Source organism: Phyllobates terribilis, unplaced genomic scaffold (genome assembly GCF_046119375.1).
Source record: "Phyllobates terribilis strain yellow unplaced genomic scaffold, ASM4611937v1 Scaffold_5__5_contigs__length_657084704, whole genome shotgun sequence".
Classification (NCBI taxonomy): domain Eukaryota; kingdom Metazoa; phylum Chordata; class Amphibia; order Anura; family Dendrobatidae; genus Phyllobates; species Phyllobates terribilis.
The window spans coordinates 39293605-39313822 of record NW_027362765.1 but is presented as its reverse complement, the minus strand read 5'-3'; the positions used below and the strand labels follow the sequence as shown (position 1 = coordinate 39313822).

At 39.3% G+C, this 20218-nt stretch overlaps 1 protein-coding gene across 4 annotated transcripts in view; it reads left to right on the top strand.

Annotated features, from left to right (window-relative positions):
- The window catches only part of LOC141270614 (uncharacterized), a 239212-nt gene extending 221018 nt beyond the window's left edge, over nucleotides 1–18194 (top strand). For 2 of the 4 annotated variants that reach the window (XM_073680682.1, XM_073680681.1), the window contains exon 15: nucleotides 8926–18179. In XM_073680682.1, coding sequence (XP_073536783.1) covers nucleotides 8926–10919 — 1994 coding nt within the window. In that variant the 3' untranslated portion in view covers nucleotides 10920–18179. Of the gene's footprint in view, nucleotides 1–8925 lie in introns of all 4 variants that reach the window. The other 2 variants (XM_073680684.1, XM_073680683.1) reach the window with 2 other exon arrangements.
- Nucleotides 18195–20218: the final 2024 nt, after the last annotated feature.

The window sequence follows — 20218 nt, the reverse complement described above, 5'->3', positions numbered from 1 at the left end:
AAAAAATTGGCGTGGGGTTCCTCGTAATTTTAGTCTCTAGCGGAGGTTAAGCAGACGGCTGGGGCAGATGTTTGAAGCCTGGGAAGGGGGTAATACCCACGGAGCTTCCCAGGCTACTAATATCAGCCCCCAGCTGAATACCTAGCCTTTACTAACTATTAAAATGGGGGACCCCAAAAAAAACGATGTGGGGTCCCCCTTATTTTAATAGCTAGCAAAGGCTAGGCAGACAGCTGGGGGCTGATATTAATAGCCCAGGAAGGGTGCCATGAATATTGGCCCCCTCCCAGGCTAGAAACACCAGCCGTCAGCCGCCCCAGAAATGGCGCATCCATAGGATGCGTCAATTCTGGCACTTAGCCTCGCTCTTCCCACTGCCCTATAGCGGTGGCAGTGGGGTAATAGGGTTGGGGTTGATGTCAGCTTATAATGCCAGCTGACATCAAGCCCAGGTTAGTAATGGAGAGGCGTCTATAAGACACCCCCATTACTAACCCCATAGTCAAAGTTAAAAAAAAAAACACAAGCACCCAGAATAAAGTCCTTTAATTGAAATAAACACACAATTCTTTAATGTTCTAAATTAAACCATACTTACCATCACGCCCATTCCAGCTGAAGCCAATGATCTCCTGCAATAAAAATAAAATAATAAAGCAACCTCGTCCTTACATTTCCATGGTTCCCACGACGGCTCCAGCTCTGCTACATTCACATGACAGGCTGGATCGCAGCCAAAAGCTGCCATCCAGCTTGCCATGCCGCAGACACTGAGAAGCGCAGGCTTGCTTGCGCTCCTCAGTGTCTCGCTGTGACGGCATCCACATGAGCTGAGCTCATGTCCAATGAACTCAGCTCACCTCATGCACATCACTGACAGCGTGGGAGAATTCTCCTGTGCTTGCAGTGAGCGTGAGAGAATTCTCCTGCTGAAGGGCTGAGCTCAGGAGAATTTTCCCCCGCTGTCAGTGACGTGCATGAGGTGAGCTCATGTCCAATGAACTCAGCTCACCCCATGCACGTCACTGTCAGCGTGGGAGAATTCTCCTGCGCTCAGCGCTTGAGCAGGAGAATTCTCCCATGCTGGGATGGCATTGAGGTGACAGGCTGGATCACAGCTGAGCGCTGCCATCCAGCTTGTCATCCTTCAGAGACACTGCAGAGTGCAAGCATGCCTGCTCTCTGCAGTGTCTACGAAGGATGGCATGCTGGATGGCAGCGCTCAGCTGCCATCCAGCCTGTCATCTCAATGCAATCCCAGCGTGGGAGAATTCTCCTGCTGAAGCGCTGAGCGCAGGAGAATTTTCCCACGCTGTCAGTGACGTGCATGAGGTGAGCCGAGTTCATTGGACAAGACCTCGGCTCATCTGGATGCCGTCACAGCCAGACACTGCGGAGCGCAAGCATGCCTGCGCTTCTCAGTGTCTGCGGCATGGCAAGCTGGATGGCAGCGTTCTGTTGCGATCCAGCCTGTCCTGTGAATGTAGCAGAGCTGAAGCTGTCGTGGGAACCATGGAAAGGTAAGGATGATGTCAGGATGACATTGGCTTCAGCTGGAATGGGCGTGATGGTAAGTATGGTTTAATTTAGAATAATAAAGAATTGTGTGTTTATTTCAATTAAAGGACTTTATTCTGGGTGTTTGTGTTTTTTTTTTAACTTTGACTATGGGGTTAGTAATGGGGGTGTCTTATAGACGCCTCTCCATTACTAACCTGGGCTTGATGTCAGCTGGCATTATAAGCTGACATCAACCCCAGCCCTATTACCCCACTGCCACCGCTACAGGGCAGTGGGAAGAGCGAGGCTAAGTGCCAGAATTGGACCATCCTATGGATGCGCCATTTCTGGGGTGGCTGACGGCTGGTGTTTCTAGCCTGGGAGGGGGCCAATATTCATGGCACCCTTCCTGGGCTATTAATATCAGCCCCCAGCTGTCTGCCTAGCCTTTGCTAGCTATTAAAATAGAGGGGACCCCACGTCATTTTTTTGGGGTCCCCCATTTTAATAGCTAGTAAAGGCTAGGTATTCAGCTGGGGGCTGATATTAGTAGCCTGGGAAGCTCAGTGGGTATTACCCCCTTCCCAGGCTTCAAACATCTGCCCCAGCCGTCTGCTTAACCTCCGCTAGAGACTAAAATTACGGGGAACCCCACGCCAATTTTTTTTTAATAAATCCTTTATTTTAACACTAAATGACAAGTACAGTAATCAACACTATCACTGTACTTATTATATATGTGACTGACATGTTTCTATGTATCTAATCTATGTGTGATGCTCTATTCTTTCTGTTATAAATTGTCGGGTACCGATGCTGAATTGCCGGCCGGCTTTTTTAAAGAGACGGTGCATGAAAACACTATTATTTTTTTAATCCTTTAACACTAAATGACAAGTACAGTAAGCAACACTGTCACTGTACTTCTTATATATGTGACTGACATGTTTCTATCTATCTAATCTATGTGTGATGCTTTATTCTTTCTGTTCTAAATTGTCAGGTACCAGTGTATGCCGCTGCTGAATTGCCGGCTTTTCATGTAATACATTCTACATTATTCTTAGTTGTTTTCCTTCATGTAGAATTAACCTACAAGGAAAGAAAGGGTTTATTTTCATTCCGATATTTGTGTCCCATTGACTTGCATTGGTTTCCGGTATCGGAATCGGCGATATCTGATATTTTTTAGGTATCGGTCCCATCCAATCCAATCCGATATTTCCCAATATCGGAAGGTATCGCTCAACACTACTTATAACATATATGAAATCTTCTGCGTATTTCATTACGAGGATGACTCAGTTTACGAGAGTTTGATACTGGCTTTTGATAAGATTTTACCTTTTGTGGTTAATTAGCTCGATTTTTTTTTATTTTCTTTTAATGATTCTCATGTTTTCTAGCAAGATCAAGCGACTGCGCACATTTAAATAAAGAAACTTCTTGTGACGCAATAGCTCTACATGCTGAATTTAAGAAATTTAATTTTTATACAAAATTTGTTAATGTATGAATTGTTGTAATTTCCCATTTTTGATCAGGGTTTTGTACAACTGTTCAAATATGGACATGAATGTAAACGTGCATTCTTTCCTACCAATCCTTACTTTTTGAAGAATCTCTATGTCTGGGAAATTCTTAGTTGCACAGTAAATCAGATATTTTAATCTTTCTGAATCATTTATCCATTGATGTGACTCATTTCCACAACAAGTTAACATTAGGCGTCTGGAAAATGTCACAGGAATCCGCATTTTAAATAATTGATTCCTCTCCTCATTGGTTAATTCAAACTAATCAGCAAAGCTCTCAAATATCTCTGAATTTCTACATACATGGATTTTGACATCATATTTTGGCATGATTTTGTATAATTTTAACAAATTTTTCCTAACTTTAATTTGGAGTTGGGCCTCTGTAGCTTCTAAGTTTACTTCTATTTTTAGTGGCCTTTGTAGGTCGGTTCCTCCTACGTCAATTATCATGTCTCCTCACACATTTTCTAATATGTCAGTTTCTCGTATGTCCGTCTCTTTGTCATGAGACACAAGGTCACCTTCAGTAGCTGTTACAGACACGTGTCTTACATCTTGTTCAATTTCCTCATTCCTGTCAAAATCAGTAACATCATTAGTATCCTTTGACACTATTTCTACACAGTCATGCTTAGACTTCTCTGACACAAACTTATGAAATACTTCAACCAGCTGTAAAATATTTTTCAATTTTTTTTTCTCTATGAAAGGACACCAGCTTAGAATCTAACTTTTGATTCTCCATTTCACATTCTGCATATTAGCTGAGCCACAAAACATTTAAACTTGCCTTTTCTACAACCTTAAATCTTAGTTTACTTTCCTTAGAAAAAGAATTAATAATATTCATTTTTTCTTACCTTCAGATATCTCATATTTTCCTTTATGCTGGGTTCTGGTCATCAGAGTACTTCTGGTGCCTGTCAATCCATCTGGTGCATCTTACTCCTCACTCATGCAGAGTCTTTCTGATTCTTGAAGTTAGAGGATTTTTCTGAACCTTGGACAACAGGTGCTTAGCAAAAGCTCCCCCCTCCCCGCCTTTCCTTGTTCAAGGAGAAGAAATCCACAGATGCACAAAAAATTAGGACTGGCTGAAGCTCGCCAATGTTAAATATACTTATTTTTGTATATTTTTTTTTTTATAGAAGACTTCTTATCAAATGTGATTCTTCAAGAGAACGGATCAAAAAATCTTATAGAAAACTCTAGCGGTTTATTCTTGGATTGTCCATTAAAAAGAATAATTGCATCAGTTACATAAAATAGGTGAAATAGTTACGAAGTGATTGATTCATGAGTGTCCATCTTTCCTTGGATCCTGAATAGTAGTTCGGCTGTCTTTGTCAAGCACATGTCCAGATGGACCATGTGTCCGGGCCCTGTCAGTTGTTTCCTCAGCATGTAGATCCTAGGACTGAGCTGTGTAGTGCAGAATGGAAAGAGCGAGAGAGAATCTCTCCCCCCGTTTCTCACATGGGTTATATAGGCCCCTCATAGCATCTGTTCTTCATATATGGCACTAAGTACCCTGAGCTAAATATACAAGAATATCACATGTCAGCTAAACCCTACCAGAAGGCTGATGCAGTCTATAGAATTAAAGGTATAAAATTAATAAGTATATGTAATTAATTATAAAGTATATAATTACTATTTTACAGTTGTTTTAACACTAGTGGCTAATGATGATGAAGACTGTCAGGGTTGATTGTGATCAGTATGTTGTTGTCTATTGTCAGTTTTCTTTTTCTACAGTAGTTAGTGCCCAAGTTGCTCAGATTTAGCCGCTTTCCACAACTAATGTAGATGTTCCCAACCAGGCCCCAATTTTCAAATCTGACATGTCACTTTATGTGGTAATATGTTTGGAATGTTTCTTCTGATTCCAGTTATTCTGAGATTTTTTTCCCATGACACATTTGTGGTAAAGTTTGGTCGATATGGTTTACGTTTATTTATTAAAATTTGGAAAAGAATTTGAATAGTAATTTTCGTGTTTTGAATTTCTGGGCCCTTAAAACACAGTAATAAGACAAAATGGTTAATAAATAACATTTACCATACCATTGCTTTACGTTGACGTCATTTTTCAAATACACTTATTTTTTTAAAGATGTTAAATGGCCTAAAACATTAGCAGCAAGTTTACATTTAATTCAACAAATGAAATAACCTATTTATTGCACTGAGTGGCCTACATTACTAGTCACAATTTTGGACATATCTGTTCATACAATAGTTTTCTTTGTTCTTATTGGAATGTGGACATTGTAGATTCAGACTAAAGGAGCAAAACCACGAACGAACACATATGGAAACAAGAAGTTAAAAAACACATGTGAAACAAACCAGAATGTGTTATATCTTAGATTTCTCAGAGTGCCCAATTTTACTCTGGTGACAGCTTTACACCCCCTTGGCATTCTGACATACGTCCTAATTAGGTAAGTCACCTGGAATGATTTTTCATGCGTCTTGAAGGAGTTCACGCAGATGCTGAGCACTAGTTGACTGCTTTGCCTTCACTCTGAAGTCCAACTCATCCCAAACATCTCAATTGGGTTGAGATCGGGTGATTATGTAGTCCATGTCACTTGTCTGCTACTTGATGTCTGAGGATCATTTATGAGAGCTGTTATCTGAGGTGCTGTCAATTTTCTTTTTTTTTTTTTTTTTTTTTACTGCAAACTGTGTTAAATTTATCCTCTGCAGCAGAGGTAATTCTGGGCCTTCCTTTCCTGGGAAGGTCCTCGTGAAACAGTTTCATTATGATTATTGAATGGTTTCATAACTGCACTTGAGGATACCTTTAAGGTTCTACCAGTTTTATAGTTTAAAATATCATAAAGTAATGATGGACTGTTGCTTTTATTTACTTTGGTGGTTCTTGCCATATTCTGCCTTAGAACAGTTGTGGAATAGGACTCAACACTGTATGGCACCGCGTACCAATGCTCTCTCTGCAAATCACACTTAACTAATGATCACAAACACTTTCTGAAATACATTGTCTCTACAAATAACCTTCTGAAGAGGCATCTTCCTTATGAAGATGCTTGAGAGTTTGCCAAAAGGGGGAATATAGCTGTTATGAGAGAAAAAGAGGAGCACCTTGAGGAATCTCTCGTTTTACACATATTCTGGATTGTTTCATACATTCTACCTTTAGTCTTACTCTACAATGCTCATATTCCAATAAGAACAAAGAATACCTTTGCATGATCAGATGTGTCCAAGATTTTGACTGCTACTTTAAATTTTGGAAAATTGCACTCCATACTATCAAAAACGGCAATCAGAATGTTTGTGAACCATTTTGAGTATGTGCACACAATGTCTTTATCAGGCAAGAAGTGACCTGACCATTCTTCATGCAGCTTCTGCTTAGAAGATGCTCACTAGTTTGTAAGGTTCATGGAAACAAAAAAAAGAAAAACGTTTGTGACCAAAAACATTGTAAAAAGCAAAAAAAAAAAGATGCTGCAAAAGGAGCTTCATGGCGAAAAAAATTGCTGCTGCTTTCCTGAAGTGTCTTTGGCTTGGAAAACGAGAACAGCAGAATACCCCATAAAGTTATCTTTTTGGAAATTTTACCACTCAATGAATTAATCTATAGGTGTAGTGACTATTTTGACTCTCAAAAATGAAAATGCAGTGGGTGTCGCAGAGTGAAAGTTGCAAATATGCTATTTTATTACCCAATACATTGTGACCAGCTTGTGCTTCTGGAGCTACTCACACTGCAAATTAAGAGTGTTCTTATCATTACAGCAATGTCAAATATGTGGCCACTAACTATAGTTTACACTGCAAGGCTCAGAAGAGGAGGGATACACTACCATTCAAAAGTTTGGGGTCATTTCGAAATTTCATTATTTTTGAAAGAAAGCCCCTTTTTTTTCAATGAAGCTAACATTAAATGAATCAGAAATACACTCTATACATTGTTAATGTGGTAAATGACTATTCTAGCTGCCAACGTCTTTTTTTTTTTTTTTTGCAATATCTACATAGGTGTATAGAGACCCATTTCCAACAACCACCACTCCAGTGTTTTAATGGTACATTGTGTTTGCTAACTGTGTAAGAAGGCTAATGGATGTTTAGAAAACCCTAGAAAACCCTTGTACAAGTATGTTAGCCCAGCTGAAAATGGTTTGGCTGATTTGAGAATCTATAAAATTGACCTTCCTTTGAGCTAGTTGAGAATTTGGAGCATTACATTTGTTTGTTCTATGAAACTCTCAAAATGGCCAGAAAAAGAGAACTTTTATGTGAAACTCGACAGTCTATACTTGTTCTTAGAATTGAAGGCTATTCCATGCGAGAAATTGCCAAGAAACTGAAGATTTCCTACAAAGGTGTGTACTACTCCCTTCAGAGGAGAGCACAAACAGGCTCTAACCAGAGTAGAAAGAGAAGTGGGAGGCCCCGCTGCACAACTGAGCAACAAGACAAGTACATTAGAGTCTCTAGTTTGAGAAATCGACGCCTCACAGCTCCTCAACTGGCAGCTTCATTAAATAGTACACGCAAAAAGCCAGTGTCAACGTCTACAGTGAAGAGGCGACTCCGGGATGCTGGCCTTCAGGGCAAAGTGGCAAAGAAAAAGTCATATCTGAGACTGGCTAATAAAAGGTAAAGATTAATATTGGCAAAGAACACAGACATTGGACAGAGGAAGATTGGAAAAAACTTTTGTGGACAGACGAATCAAAGTTTGAGGTGTTTGGATCACACAGAATAACATTTGTGAGATGCAGAACAACTGAAAAGATGCTGGAAGAGTGCCTGACGCCATCTGTCAAGTATGGTGGAGGTAATGTGATGGTCTGGGGTTACTTTGGTGCTGGTAAAGTGGGAGATTTGTACAAGGTAAATGGGATTTTGAATAAGGAAGGCTATCACTCCATTTTGTAACGACATGCCATACCCTGTGGACAGCGCTTGATTGGAGCCAATTTCATCCTACAACAGGACAATGACCCAAAGCACACCTTCAAATTATGCATGTACTATTTAGGGAAGAAGCAGGCAGCTGGTATTCTATCTGTAATGGAGTGGCCAGCGCAGTCACCAGATCTCAACCCCATTGAGCTGTTGTGGGAGCAGCTTGACCGTATGGTACGCAAAAAGTGCCTATCAAGCCAATCCAACTTGTGGGAGGGGCTTCAGGAAGCATGGGGTGAAATTTCTGAAGATGACCTCAGCAAATTAACAGCTAGAATGCCAAAGGTCTGCAATGCTGTAATTGCTGCAAAGGGAGCATTCTTTGACGAAAGCAAAGTTTGAAGGAGAAAACTTATTCTTTCAAATAAAAATCATTATTTCTAACCTTGTCAATGTCTGGACTATATTTTCGATTCATTTTGCAACTCAATTGATAAATAAAAGTCTGAGTTTTCATGGAAAACACAAAATTGTCTGGGTGACCCCAAACTTTTGAATGGTAGTGTATGTGGCTTTAGAAGCGTGGGTTTTGCTGGATTGACTAATTGAAGCCATGTTGCTTTTTAAGATCCTCATAGCTACTATTAAGGTGCAAACCCTATTTTTCGATTTGACCAATGCTGTACCTAAGAGGGGCCCTGTGTTTTTGCTGGCTTCGTAGAAGTTTTTATTAGTGTCATTTTGAGCTACGTTATATTTTTTGGTGGCTTATTTTTCAAATATTTGGAAGCCAGAATAAACAAATAGAGCTGAACATCATGCTCTCTCGGTCCTTGTTCTTTGGTCTATTCGTAAGAGTGTGAAATTATTTTTTCTAAATGAATAATTACATTTTTCTACATAACTTGCAATGTCTATGGAGGTTTTATATAAAATTGTTGCAAAAATATAATTTTTTATAATAATAAAAAATAATTGCTTTTATTCTTGACAGATGACTGTACCAGGAGATCAGAGGGACATCAGACATTTTCAATTTTGAAATCAAATGACCTTGATATCACACAGGATATAAATAAAGTGTATCCCACTATCCCAGATATATCATCATCCCTTCACAACAAAGATCCATCATCTGATCCTGTTATACGGGTGCTATCTTCTGGTTCACCACAGAATATTAAGAAAAATGAACCTCAGAAAAGGCAAGCTAAAGAAGTAAATAAACCATATTCATGTTCAGAATGTGGAAAATATTTTCACCACAGATTGAATCTTACAATACATCAGAGAATTCACACAGAGAAGAACCCTTTTTCATGTTCAGAATGTGGTAAATGTTTTAATCAGAAAATACATCTTAAAAACCACCAGACAATGCACAGAGGGGAGAAGCCACATTCATGCTCAGAGTGTGAAAAATGTTTTGCTAATAAATCAAGCCTTGTTAAACACCAGAGAAGTCACACAGGTGAGAAGCCATATTCATGTCCAGAATGTGAGAAACATTTTAGATGGTTTTCAAAGCTTTGTCAACATCAGAAAATTCACACAGGGGAGAAGCCATATTCATGTTCAGAATGTGGGAAATGTTTCGCAGATAAAACGTATCTTGTTGCACATCAGAGAACTCACACAAGGGAGAGGCCTTTTTCTTGTTCAGAATGTGAGAAAAGTTTTTTATATAAATCACATCTTCTTGCACACCAGAGAACTCACACAGGGGAAAAGCCATATTCATGTTCAGAGTGTGATAAATGTTTTTCTCATGGATCGAATCTTTTAAAACACCAAAAAATTCACATAGGGGAGAAGCCTTATTCATGTTCAGAATGTGGGAAATGTTTTGCAAGTAAATTACAACTTGTTAAACATCATCAAACTCACACAGGGGAGACGCCTTTTTCTTGTTCAGAATGTGGGAAATGTTTTGCAGATAAAATGTGTCTTGTCAGACATCATAGAACTCACACAGGGGAGAAGCCTTTTTCCTGTTCAGAATGTGGGAAATGGTTTGCAGATAAATATCTTCTTGCTTCACATCATAGAACTCACACAGAAGATAGGCCATATTCATGTTCAGAGTGTGCTAAACGTTTTGCTCATAGATCGAATCTTTTAAAACACCAAAAAATTCACAAAGGGGAGAAACCTTATTCATGTTCAGAATGTGGGAAATGTTTTGCAAATAAATCAGACCTTGTTAAACATCATCAAACTCACACAGGGGAGAAGCCTTTTTCCTGTTCAGAATGTGGGAAATGTTTTGCAAATAAATATCATGTTTCTTTACATCAGAGAACTCACACAGGGGAGAAGCCATATTCATGTTCAGATTGTGGGAAATGTTTTGCAAATAAATCAGACCTTGTTAAACATCATCACACTCACACAGGGGAGAAGCCTTTTTCCTGTTCAGAATGTGGTAAATGTTTTGCAAGTAAATATCATCTTTCTTCACATCAGAGAACTCACAGAGGGGAGAAGCCATATTCATGTTCAGAATGTGGGAAATGTTTTGCAAATAAATCACAACTTGTTAAACATCATCAAACTCACACAGGGGAGAAGCCTTTTTCCTGTTCAGAATGTGGGAAATGTTTTGCAAATAAATATCATCTTTCTTCACATCAGAGAACTCACACAAGGGAGAGGCCATATTCATGTTCAGAATGTGGGAAATGTTTTGCAAATAAATCAGACCTTGTTAAACATCATCAAACTCACATATGGGGGAAGCCTTTTTCCTGTTCAGAATGTGGGAAATGTTTTGCAAATAAATATCATCTTTCTTCACATCAGAGAACTCACACAGGGGAGAAGCCTTTTTCCTGTTCAGAATGTGGGAAATGTTTTACTGATAAATCAAATCTTGTTAGACATCATCAAACTCACACAGGGGAGAAGCCTTTTTCCTGTTCAGAATGTGGGAAATGTTTTGCAAATAGATATCATCTTTCTTCTCATCATAGAACTCACACAAAGTAGAATCCATTTTCATCCCTAGAAAGTGAGAAATGTTTTACATGAATATCATATTTTATTGACCATCAAAAAAGCCTCACACAAAGAGAAACCATATATGTTATTGACCTATTGTACAAAAGCAAAAAAAATCCTCTTTGTACTGCCGAACTGCCAATCTCAGCCATTTGCCTTTCAATCCATGATCTCTGTGTCTACAAACAACTTTCATTTTTCTATATTACAATAATAATAAACTATTAAAATTATAATCTGCAGTTTAAAGCATAACCATGACATGTGAAGGTGTCCTCCAACTTAATCTTACATTTAGGAAACTAAGGGTCCTTTTTCTTAGATATTTTTTTACAAAACCTGCGGTGTCAAATGCATTCTGTGTATAAAGAACAATAGCAAAATGCTATACCCTGGATTTTTAGGCAGCAAAGGTACCTGTCCAAGTATTCCAGACTATTGTTCTTCATATATTGGAGATGCCTATTTCTTTTACTTACTTTTTAATGCCATTATATAGCCTTTCTCTAGGCTGAATAAGAACTGCAACTCTGCCATCAGCTTTATCCTTCCAATATCCAACAACTATTTTATTTATATCTTTTACAATGTAAAATTCATATTCTGTCACGAAAAATATGTTCTGAAAAATGCAGTTCTCCCATATTGAAGTGAAATTTAGTATTATTTATACTCGCTGCTCTTCATATTCCACCAAATCATATTAAAGTTTCAGTGTTGGGTTTTCAGAAATGGGTTTTATCCTAAGTCTTTCTGTTACCAAAATGTCAAGCCCATTATAAGTGACAAGTCATCAGCAGGTCTGGATGTAATGGGCGTTTAATAATTCATGTGAGGCGTCCTTTTCATCCAAACCTACTGATTCATAAGTTTCCAAGCTCCTAGTTGCGAAGCCATGAAATAGACAAGTTGCCAATCCTCCCTATTTTGTAGACTTTTGGAGCCTTGGCTCTTTACATCTCCAAACAAAGCCCTTGTACAAATTTTGGATACATTTAAATACTACTTTGGTATTCAATTTGTGCGAATACAGAGCACATACAAAATGGTGGCAAGGAGAACTTTTTCTTTCAATCCGATATTAATTATTACTTTTTTTTTCAAAGAGCAATAACAGAAAAATAGCCCCCATCCATGTACAGGTGCATCTCACTAAATTAGAATATCATCAAAAAGTTTATATATTTCAGTTCTTCAATACAAAGAGTGAAACTATATTACATAGAGTCATTACAAACAGTGATCTATTTCAAGTGTTTATTTCTGTGAATGTTGATGTTTTGGGCAGAACGGTGGTTAGCATTGAAGCCTTGCAGCGCTGCGGTCCTGGGTTTAAATCCCACGAAGGACAACATCTACAAGGAGTTTGTATGTTCTCCCCGTGTTTGTGTGGGTTTCCTCCAGGTTCTCCGGTTTCCTCCCACACTCCAAAGACATACTGATAGGGAATTTAGATTGCGATCCCCAATGGGGAGAGCGATGATAATGTATATAAAGCACTGCAGAATATATTGGCTTACAGCTAATGAAAACACAAAAGTCATTATCTCAGTAAATTAGAATACTTTATAAAAACAGCTTGAAAAATGTTTTTAAAATCCGAAATGTCTGCCTACTGAAATGTATGTTCAGTAAATGCACTCAATACTTGGTCGGGGCTCCTTTTGCATCAATTACTGCATCAATGTGGTGTGGCATGGAGGCAATCAACCTGTGGCACTGCTGAGGTGTTATGGAAGCCCAGGTTGCTTTGATAGCAGCCTTCAGCTCATCTGCATTGTTGGGTCTGGTGTCTCTCATCTTCCTCTAGACCATACCCCATAGATTATAAGGTTAAGGCCAGCCGAGTTTGCTGGCCAATCAAGCACAGTGATACTGTTGTTTTTAAACCAGGTATTGGTACTTTTGGCAGTGTGGACAGGTGCCAAGTCCTGCTGGAGAATGAAATTTCCATCTCCAAAAAGCTTGTCAGCAGAGGAAAGCATAAAGTGCTGTAAAATTTCCTGGTAGACGGCTGTACTGACTTTGGTCTTTATAAAATACGGATATATGATATGGCTCCCCAAACCATCACGGACTGTGGACACTTCACACTGGATCTCAAGTAACTTGGAATGTGTTCCTCTCCACTCTTCCTACAGACTCTTTCACCTTGATTTCCAAATGAAAGTTGAAACTCTGGGACCTTGTGGAGTGTGTCAATGACTGCCTTCTGGACATCTGTCAAGTCAGCAGTCTTCCACATGTTTGTGGAGCTTACTGAAAAAGACGAAGGGACCTTTTAAACGCTTAGGAAGCCTTTGCTGGTGTGTTTTGTTAATCTGGTTTACTGAGATAATGACTTTTGTGTCTTCATTGGCTGAAAGCCATAATCATCAACATTAACTGAAATAAACACTTCAAATAGATCACTTATTTGTAATGACTATATAATATATGAGTTAAAGAACTGAAATAAATTAACTTTTTGATGATATTCTAATTTAGTGAGATGCACCTGTATTTTCTCCCAATCCGGAATGCTGGGGTAAAATTAGCTCTACAAAGACCTTACATACGGAAATATTAGAGCTACAGCAACATCACATATATTATAAAGAAGAATAGTGCTATCTCCATAGTTCTCTGTACAATGACATCTAGATCAGACAAGATCCTCATATTTAGGCAGTTTTTATTATACTTAAACTCTCTTTATTTAGTCAAGATCCTTGAGTCTCATTATACTGAGTAGTGAAGCTCCAGGGACAAAGACCCTATATGGTCCTAGCACACTAGAGGCCAGGCCCCAAGTATCCAGCCACGGAGCCCAGATTCTCTCATTTTTGGCTCTGGTGTTTCTTTTCGAATAAATCACTTTCTCGTGCAGTCCTGTAGTAATGACTTTGTTAATCACGTTTTGTAGGAGGGTTCATCTTAATCCATCTAAATGTTATCAATTTATGTGCAAGAAACAGTAAACATCCTACCGCAGTTTTACCATGTGTGCCAGTGTCATTTCTTCTACATACCCTAATAAAAAACATTGGGGTCTTCAAGCAAACCTGCTGATTATGATTTATTTACAATTGTAGGTTGGGTCAGTCAGTACTGTCAAATGCTTTTGCATTGTCCAACAAGAATATGGCCCTACCTCCGCAGTTATCTGAACGCTTACTGTATTCTATCTGTTGGAGAGTACTTTTCACAATGTCTGGACATCAGCAGTCAAAAGAAATAGGTCTGTATGAAGCTGGTAAAGAGGGAATTTTCTCAGGTTTCAGCAAGGCCACAACTATGTCCTCCTGCATTGAGGCTGGCAAAAGTCCCCAAAACAGAGATTCATTAATCCCTTCCCCTCATGGCCAGTTTCCTTTTTTGCGGTTTCGTTTTTTCCTCGCCTACTTCAAAGAGTCATAACTTAATTTATTTTTTTGTCCACATAGACATATCAGGGCTTGATTTTTGCGGGACGAGTTGTACCTCTTAATCTCACCATTCAATTTACCACTGTGGTAGATCTGCTCACTCGGCTGCACGGGGAGGTAGATACGGAACACTGTCAATTTAAATTTTCAGTTGGTTTATTTAAGCCGAATAAACTAATGCAAAGTTCATAAACACAGCCCATCTGGCTTAACGGCAAAACAAAATAAGAAAATGTTCAGCAAAGTCTTTGCATCGGCCAGGGTCCGGCTGCTCAGGGTTAGCAAAACACACTTAATGGTTTTAGTTCACTGAAGCCAACAGCCTCAGGGAAATATTTATCCCCTCCAGCACTGTACCAATGATTTTGTCACACCACATAGTGTGCTGAAAAAAAATGGTAAAAATGGCCTGAAATAATTGTCCAGATCAATATGATTTCACTGATACCAAAGTTGTCAGTTTTTTGTTTTTTTTTCATATTTGAGTTCTGAAAAAAAAATTGTGGGAAAAAAAAAAAGTTTTCTTTGATTGTGTCGCCATTTTCCAACACCCATAACAATTTCCTTTTTTAGGTCGATAGAGCTATGTGAGGGTTTGTTTTTTTGTGGAGCAAGAGGATGTTTTTATTGATTCTATTTTGGGATAGATATGTGCCTTTCATCGCTTCTTACTGCATTTTTTGTTGCGTAGTGGCGACAAAACCCCCGCAATATTCGCAATTTTAATTTTTTTCTGTTTATTGTGTTTGAAGATCTGGTTAATGTTAAATATTAATTATGGATATTCATTTTTTATTCTGAATTCTGTACCCATACATTGCAGAAGCCTCGTGCTAGGTTTTTAGCTGACATCACAAAGTGTATTCTTAGCTCAGTGTAAGTTAGTGCCATATATGATGAACAGAAGCTATGAGGGGCCTATATAACCCTTGTACGACATAGGGAGGGTCTCTCTTGGACTTCACAGGACACCAGACAAAGGACAAGGCAAGGAAAGATGGACACTCATGAATCAATCACTTTGTAACTATTTCACCTATTTAATGTAACTACTGCAATTATTCTTTTTAATTGACAATCCAAGAATAAACCGCTACATTTTTTATAAGAATATCGTGATATATTCTTTGAACAATCGCATCTGATAAAAAGTCCTCTATAAAAAATATACGGAAATAAGTATATTTAACGGTTAATTAATTTTATATTTTGATAGAGTGGACTTTTATAGATGCGGCAATATCATGTGATTTTTCTTAATATCCTTATGCTTAATAGAGGAAAAGGGGGGTTATTCAAATTTTGTTTTTGATTTTTTTTTCGGATTTTTTAAAACTTATTTAATGTATGTTTACGTTACCCACAAGGGACTTGAGTCTGTGATCTTCTGAGATCAGCTACAGTACTATACTTTTTTTCAGTGGCCATAGACCTTATATCTAGCTTCAATTCTTCCAAGCTTAAAGAAGCAACCAAAAAGTTTGCTGATTCTGGAGATAACCTTGGCAGATCTGACTAATCAAGGAATGAGCTGATCTCATCTGTCAATGCCCTGTTAGAGTAAAGAAGGGGTTAATGTCTTAAGGCCTGGAAAAAATCTTGTAGGGTATGGTAATGTGTGGTAATTCACAGGAGAACTAGCTGAGAGGAGTGGATGCAGGGAGTGTCTGTACTTATGCAGTTATGTATTTTGCTATAATATAAGAAACGCCTAAATTTATGCATGATACACCCATATTTTTGAAGGGTATAATATCCTGATCTTCATTAAACTCGCTGGAAATATTTGGAAATCACATGCCTGTGTATTTCTTTAAAGACCCACACTTTCAATGAGGTCTATAATCTCGGACCGAATGTTATAGAGTCGATTGGCATGAAATTATATCCCCCATATTCTTCACATCAAGTTCTGGGGGTTTTCACGTATACGAAAGCGCTGACGATCTGGCCACTTATTTCCTACAAAAAAATCAATCCTATCCATCAAGACATTTTTGCACAATCCCTTCAGAGTCTGGATCCCCTTCCCTCCAGCACATCAAGCTCACTTTCCATCTTCGAGCTGGTCACAGAAGATGAAGTGACCAGGCTCCTCGCTTCTTCTTGCCCTACAACCTACACCAGTGACCCTATTCCCTTACATCTCCTTCAGTTCCTTTCCCCAGCTGTCACTACCCACCTAACTAAAATATTTAACCTCTCTCTTTCTTCGGGTATCTTTCCCTCTTCATTCAAACATGCCATCATAACCCCTTTACTTAAAAAGCCATCCCTGGACCAGAACTGTGCTGCTAACTACAGACCGGTCTCTATTCTTCCCTTCATCGCTAAGCTCCTGGAACGCTTGGTCTACTTCTGTCTAATCTGCTATCTCTCAGATAACTCTCTTCTCGATCCTTTACAATCCGGTTTCCGCTCCTCACACTCTTCTGAAACTGCCCTCACTAAAGTCTAATGATCTACTAACAGCTAAATCTAATGGATCTAATGTTTCTCCTGGATCTCTCTGCCACTTTTGACACTGGATCACCAGCTCCTCACTATGTTCCGTTCTATAGGCGTCAAGGACACCGCTCTCTCCTGGTTCTCCTCCTATCTCTCTGACCGCTCCTTCACGCTATCTTTTGCCGGCACTTCTTCCACTAATCTTCCCCTTACTATCAGGGTTCCACAAGGATGAGTCCTAGGCCCCCTCCTCTTCTCCTTGTATACTACCCCTATTGGACAAACCATCAGCAGATTTGGTTTCCAGTATCATCTGTATGCTGATGACACCCAACTATACACCTCTTCACCTGATATCACCCCCACTCTAATACAAAATACCAGTGATTGTCTGTCCACTGTCTCTAACATCATGTCCTCCCTCTATCTGAAACTGAATCTCTACAAAACTGAACTCCTTGTTTTTCCTACCTCTACTAACCTACCAACACCTGACTTTGCAATTTCCTTAGGTGGTGCCACCATAACTCCCAAGCAGCAAGCTCGTTGTCTTGGAGTCATATTTGACACACAACTTTCCTTTATTCCCCATATACAATCACTCACTCGCTCATGTTACCTGCACCTTAAAAACATCTCCAGAATCCGACCTTTTCTCACCTTTCATACTGCAAAAACTCTTACTGTCGCTCTCATTCACTCTCGTCTGGGCTACTGTAACTCTCTTCTAATCGGTCTCCCTCTAAACAAACTCTCTCCTCTCCAATCCATTCTGAATGCAGCAGCCAAGGTCGTATTTCTATCAGGCCGCTTCACTGATGCCTCTACTCTGTGCCAGTTATTGCACTGGTTACCCATTCACCACAGAATACAATACAAACTCGTCTCTCTCACCCACAAAGCTCTCCACAGTTCTGCACCGCCCTATATCTCATCCCTCATTTCTGTCTATCACCCCTCCTGTGCCCTCCATTCTGCAACTGATATAAGACTAACATCCTCCTTAATCCGAACCTCACACCTCCATCTCCAAGACTTCTCTCGTGCTGCGCCAGTTTTCTGAAATGCACTGCCCCAAATGATCTGACTAATATCTAGCCCCCCATGGCTTCAAACGTGCTTTAAAAGCACATCTGTTTAGACAAGCCTATCACCTCAACTCACCAACCTAACCCTCCCCTGTTCCCTCCTAAATGTTAATCTTAATCTGCTCCTGCGTATTCATCTGTCTCCACATCCTCCATGCACCAAATAGCACACGGTAACTGCTCATAAACAGACACTGGCTGATGACCATGTTCTACCTATTGTGTTCCTCCCATTTCCATATAGATTGTAAGCTTGCAAGCAGGGCCCTCACTCCTACTGTAACTGTTGAAATGTGATTCATTGTATTGTTTATATTGTCTGTACATGTCCCTACTGAATTGTAAAGAGCTGTGGAATATGTTGGCGCTATATAAATAAAAAATATTATTATTATTATTACTCCATGTGTTCGTCCTGCTGTCAATCCAGCAGAAGAGGAAGTGAGACAGTTTCATGTGACAGGAAATGATGTAGTATTCGCGGCAAACTGGTAAGGTTCTTTGTCATAGCAAAACCTGTTTTAGCACATGGCTTTACATTCTATTGAATCCTCCCCCAGCAGCAAACACACTGTGACACTATACATGAGTGGAACTATAATACATTTGGGGTATTATATACATATACATACATACATACATACAGGTGTGTGTATGTATGTATGTATGTATGTATATATATATATATGTGTGTGTATATACAGTTAGGTCCATATATATTTGGTCAGAGACATCATTTTTCTAATTTTGGTTCTAGACATTACCACAATGAATTTTAAACAAAGCAATTCAGATGCAGTTGAAGTTCAGACTTTCAGCTTTCATTTGAGGGTATCCTCATTAAAATTGGATGAAGGGTTTAGGAGTTTCAGTTCCTTAACATGTGCCACCCTGTTTTTAAAGGGACCAAAAGTAATTGGACAGATTAAATAATTGTAAATAAAATGTTCATTTCTAGTACTTGGTTGAAAACACTTTGTTGGCAATGACTGCCTGAAGTCTTCAACTCATGGACATCACCAGATACTGTGTTTCATCCTTTTTGATGCTCTGCCAGGCCTTCACTGCGGTGGTTTTCAGTTGCTGTTTGTTTGTGGGCCTTTCTGTCTGAAGTTTAGTCTTTAACAAGTGAAATGCATGCTCAATTGGGTTGAGATCAGGTGACTGGCTTGGCCATTCAAGAATATTCCACTTCTTTGCTTTAATAAACTCCTGGGTTGCTTAGGCTTTATGTTTTGGGTCATTGTCCATCTGTAGTATGAAATGACGACCAATCAGTTTGGCTGCATTTGGCTGGATCTGAGCACACAGTATGGCTCTGAATACATAAGAATTCATTCGGCTGCTTCTCTCCTGTGTCACATCATCAATAAACACTAGTGACCCAGTGCCACTGGCAGCCATGCATGCCCAAGCCATCACACTGCCTCCGCCGTGTTTTACAGATGATGTGGTATGCTTTGGATCATGAGCTGTACCACGCCTTCACCATACTTTTCTCTTTCCATTATTCTCGTAGAGGTTGATCTTGGTTTCATCTGTCCAAAGAATGTTCTTCCAGAACTGTGCTGGCTTTTTTAGATGTTTTTTAGCAAAGTCCAGTCTAGCCTTTTTATTCTTGATGCTTATGAGTGGCTTGCACCGTGCAGTGAACCCTCTGTATTTACTTTCATGCAGCCTTCTCTTTATGGTAGATTTGGATATTGATACGCCTACCTCCTGGAGAGTGTTATTCACTTGGTTGGCTGTTGTGAAGGGGTTTCTCTTCACCATGGAGATTATTCTGCGATCATCCACCACTGTTGTCTTCCGTGGGCGCCCAGGTCTTTTTGCATTGATGAGTTCACCAGTGCTTTCTTTCTTTCTCAGGATTTACCAAACTGTAGATTTTGCCACTCCTAATATTGTAGCAATTTCTCGGATGGGTTTTTTCTGTTTTTGCAGCTTAAGGATGGCTTGTTTCACCTGCATGGAGAGCTCCTTTGACCACATGTTTACTTCACAGCAAAACCTTCCAAATGCAAGCACCACACCTCAAATCAACTCCATGCCTTTTATCTGCTTAATTGAGAGACATAATGAAGGGATTGCCCACACCTGTCCATGAAATAGCCTTGGAGTCAATTGTCCAATTACTTTTGGTCCCTTTAAAAACAGGGTGGCACATGTTAAGGAGCTGAAACTCCTAAACCCTTCATCCAATTTTAATGTGGATACCCTCAAATGAAAGCTGAAAGTCTGAACTTCAACTGCATCTGAATTGTTTTGTTTAAAATTCATTGTGGTAATGTCTAGAACCAAAATTAGAAAAATGTTGTCTCTGTCCAAATATATATGGACCTAA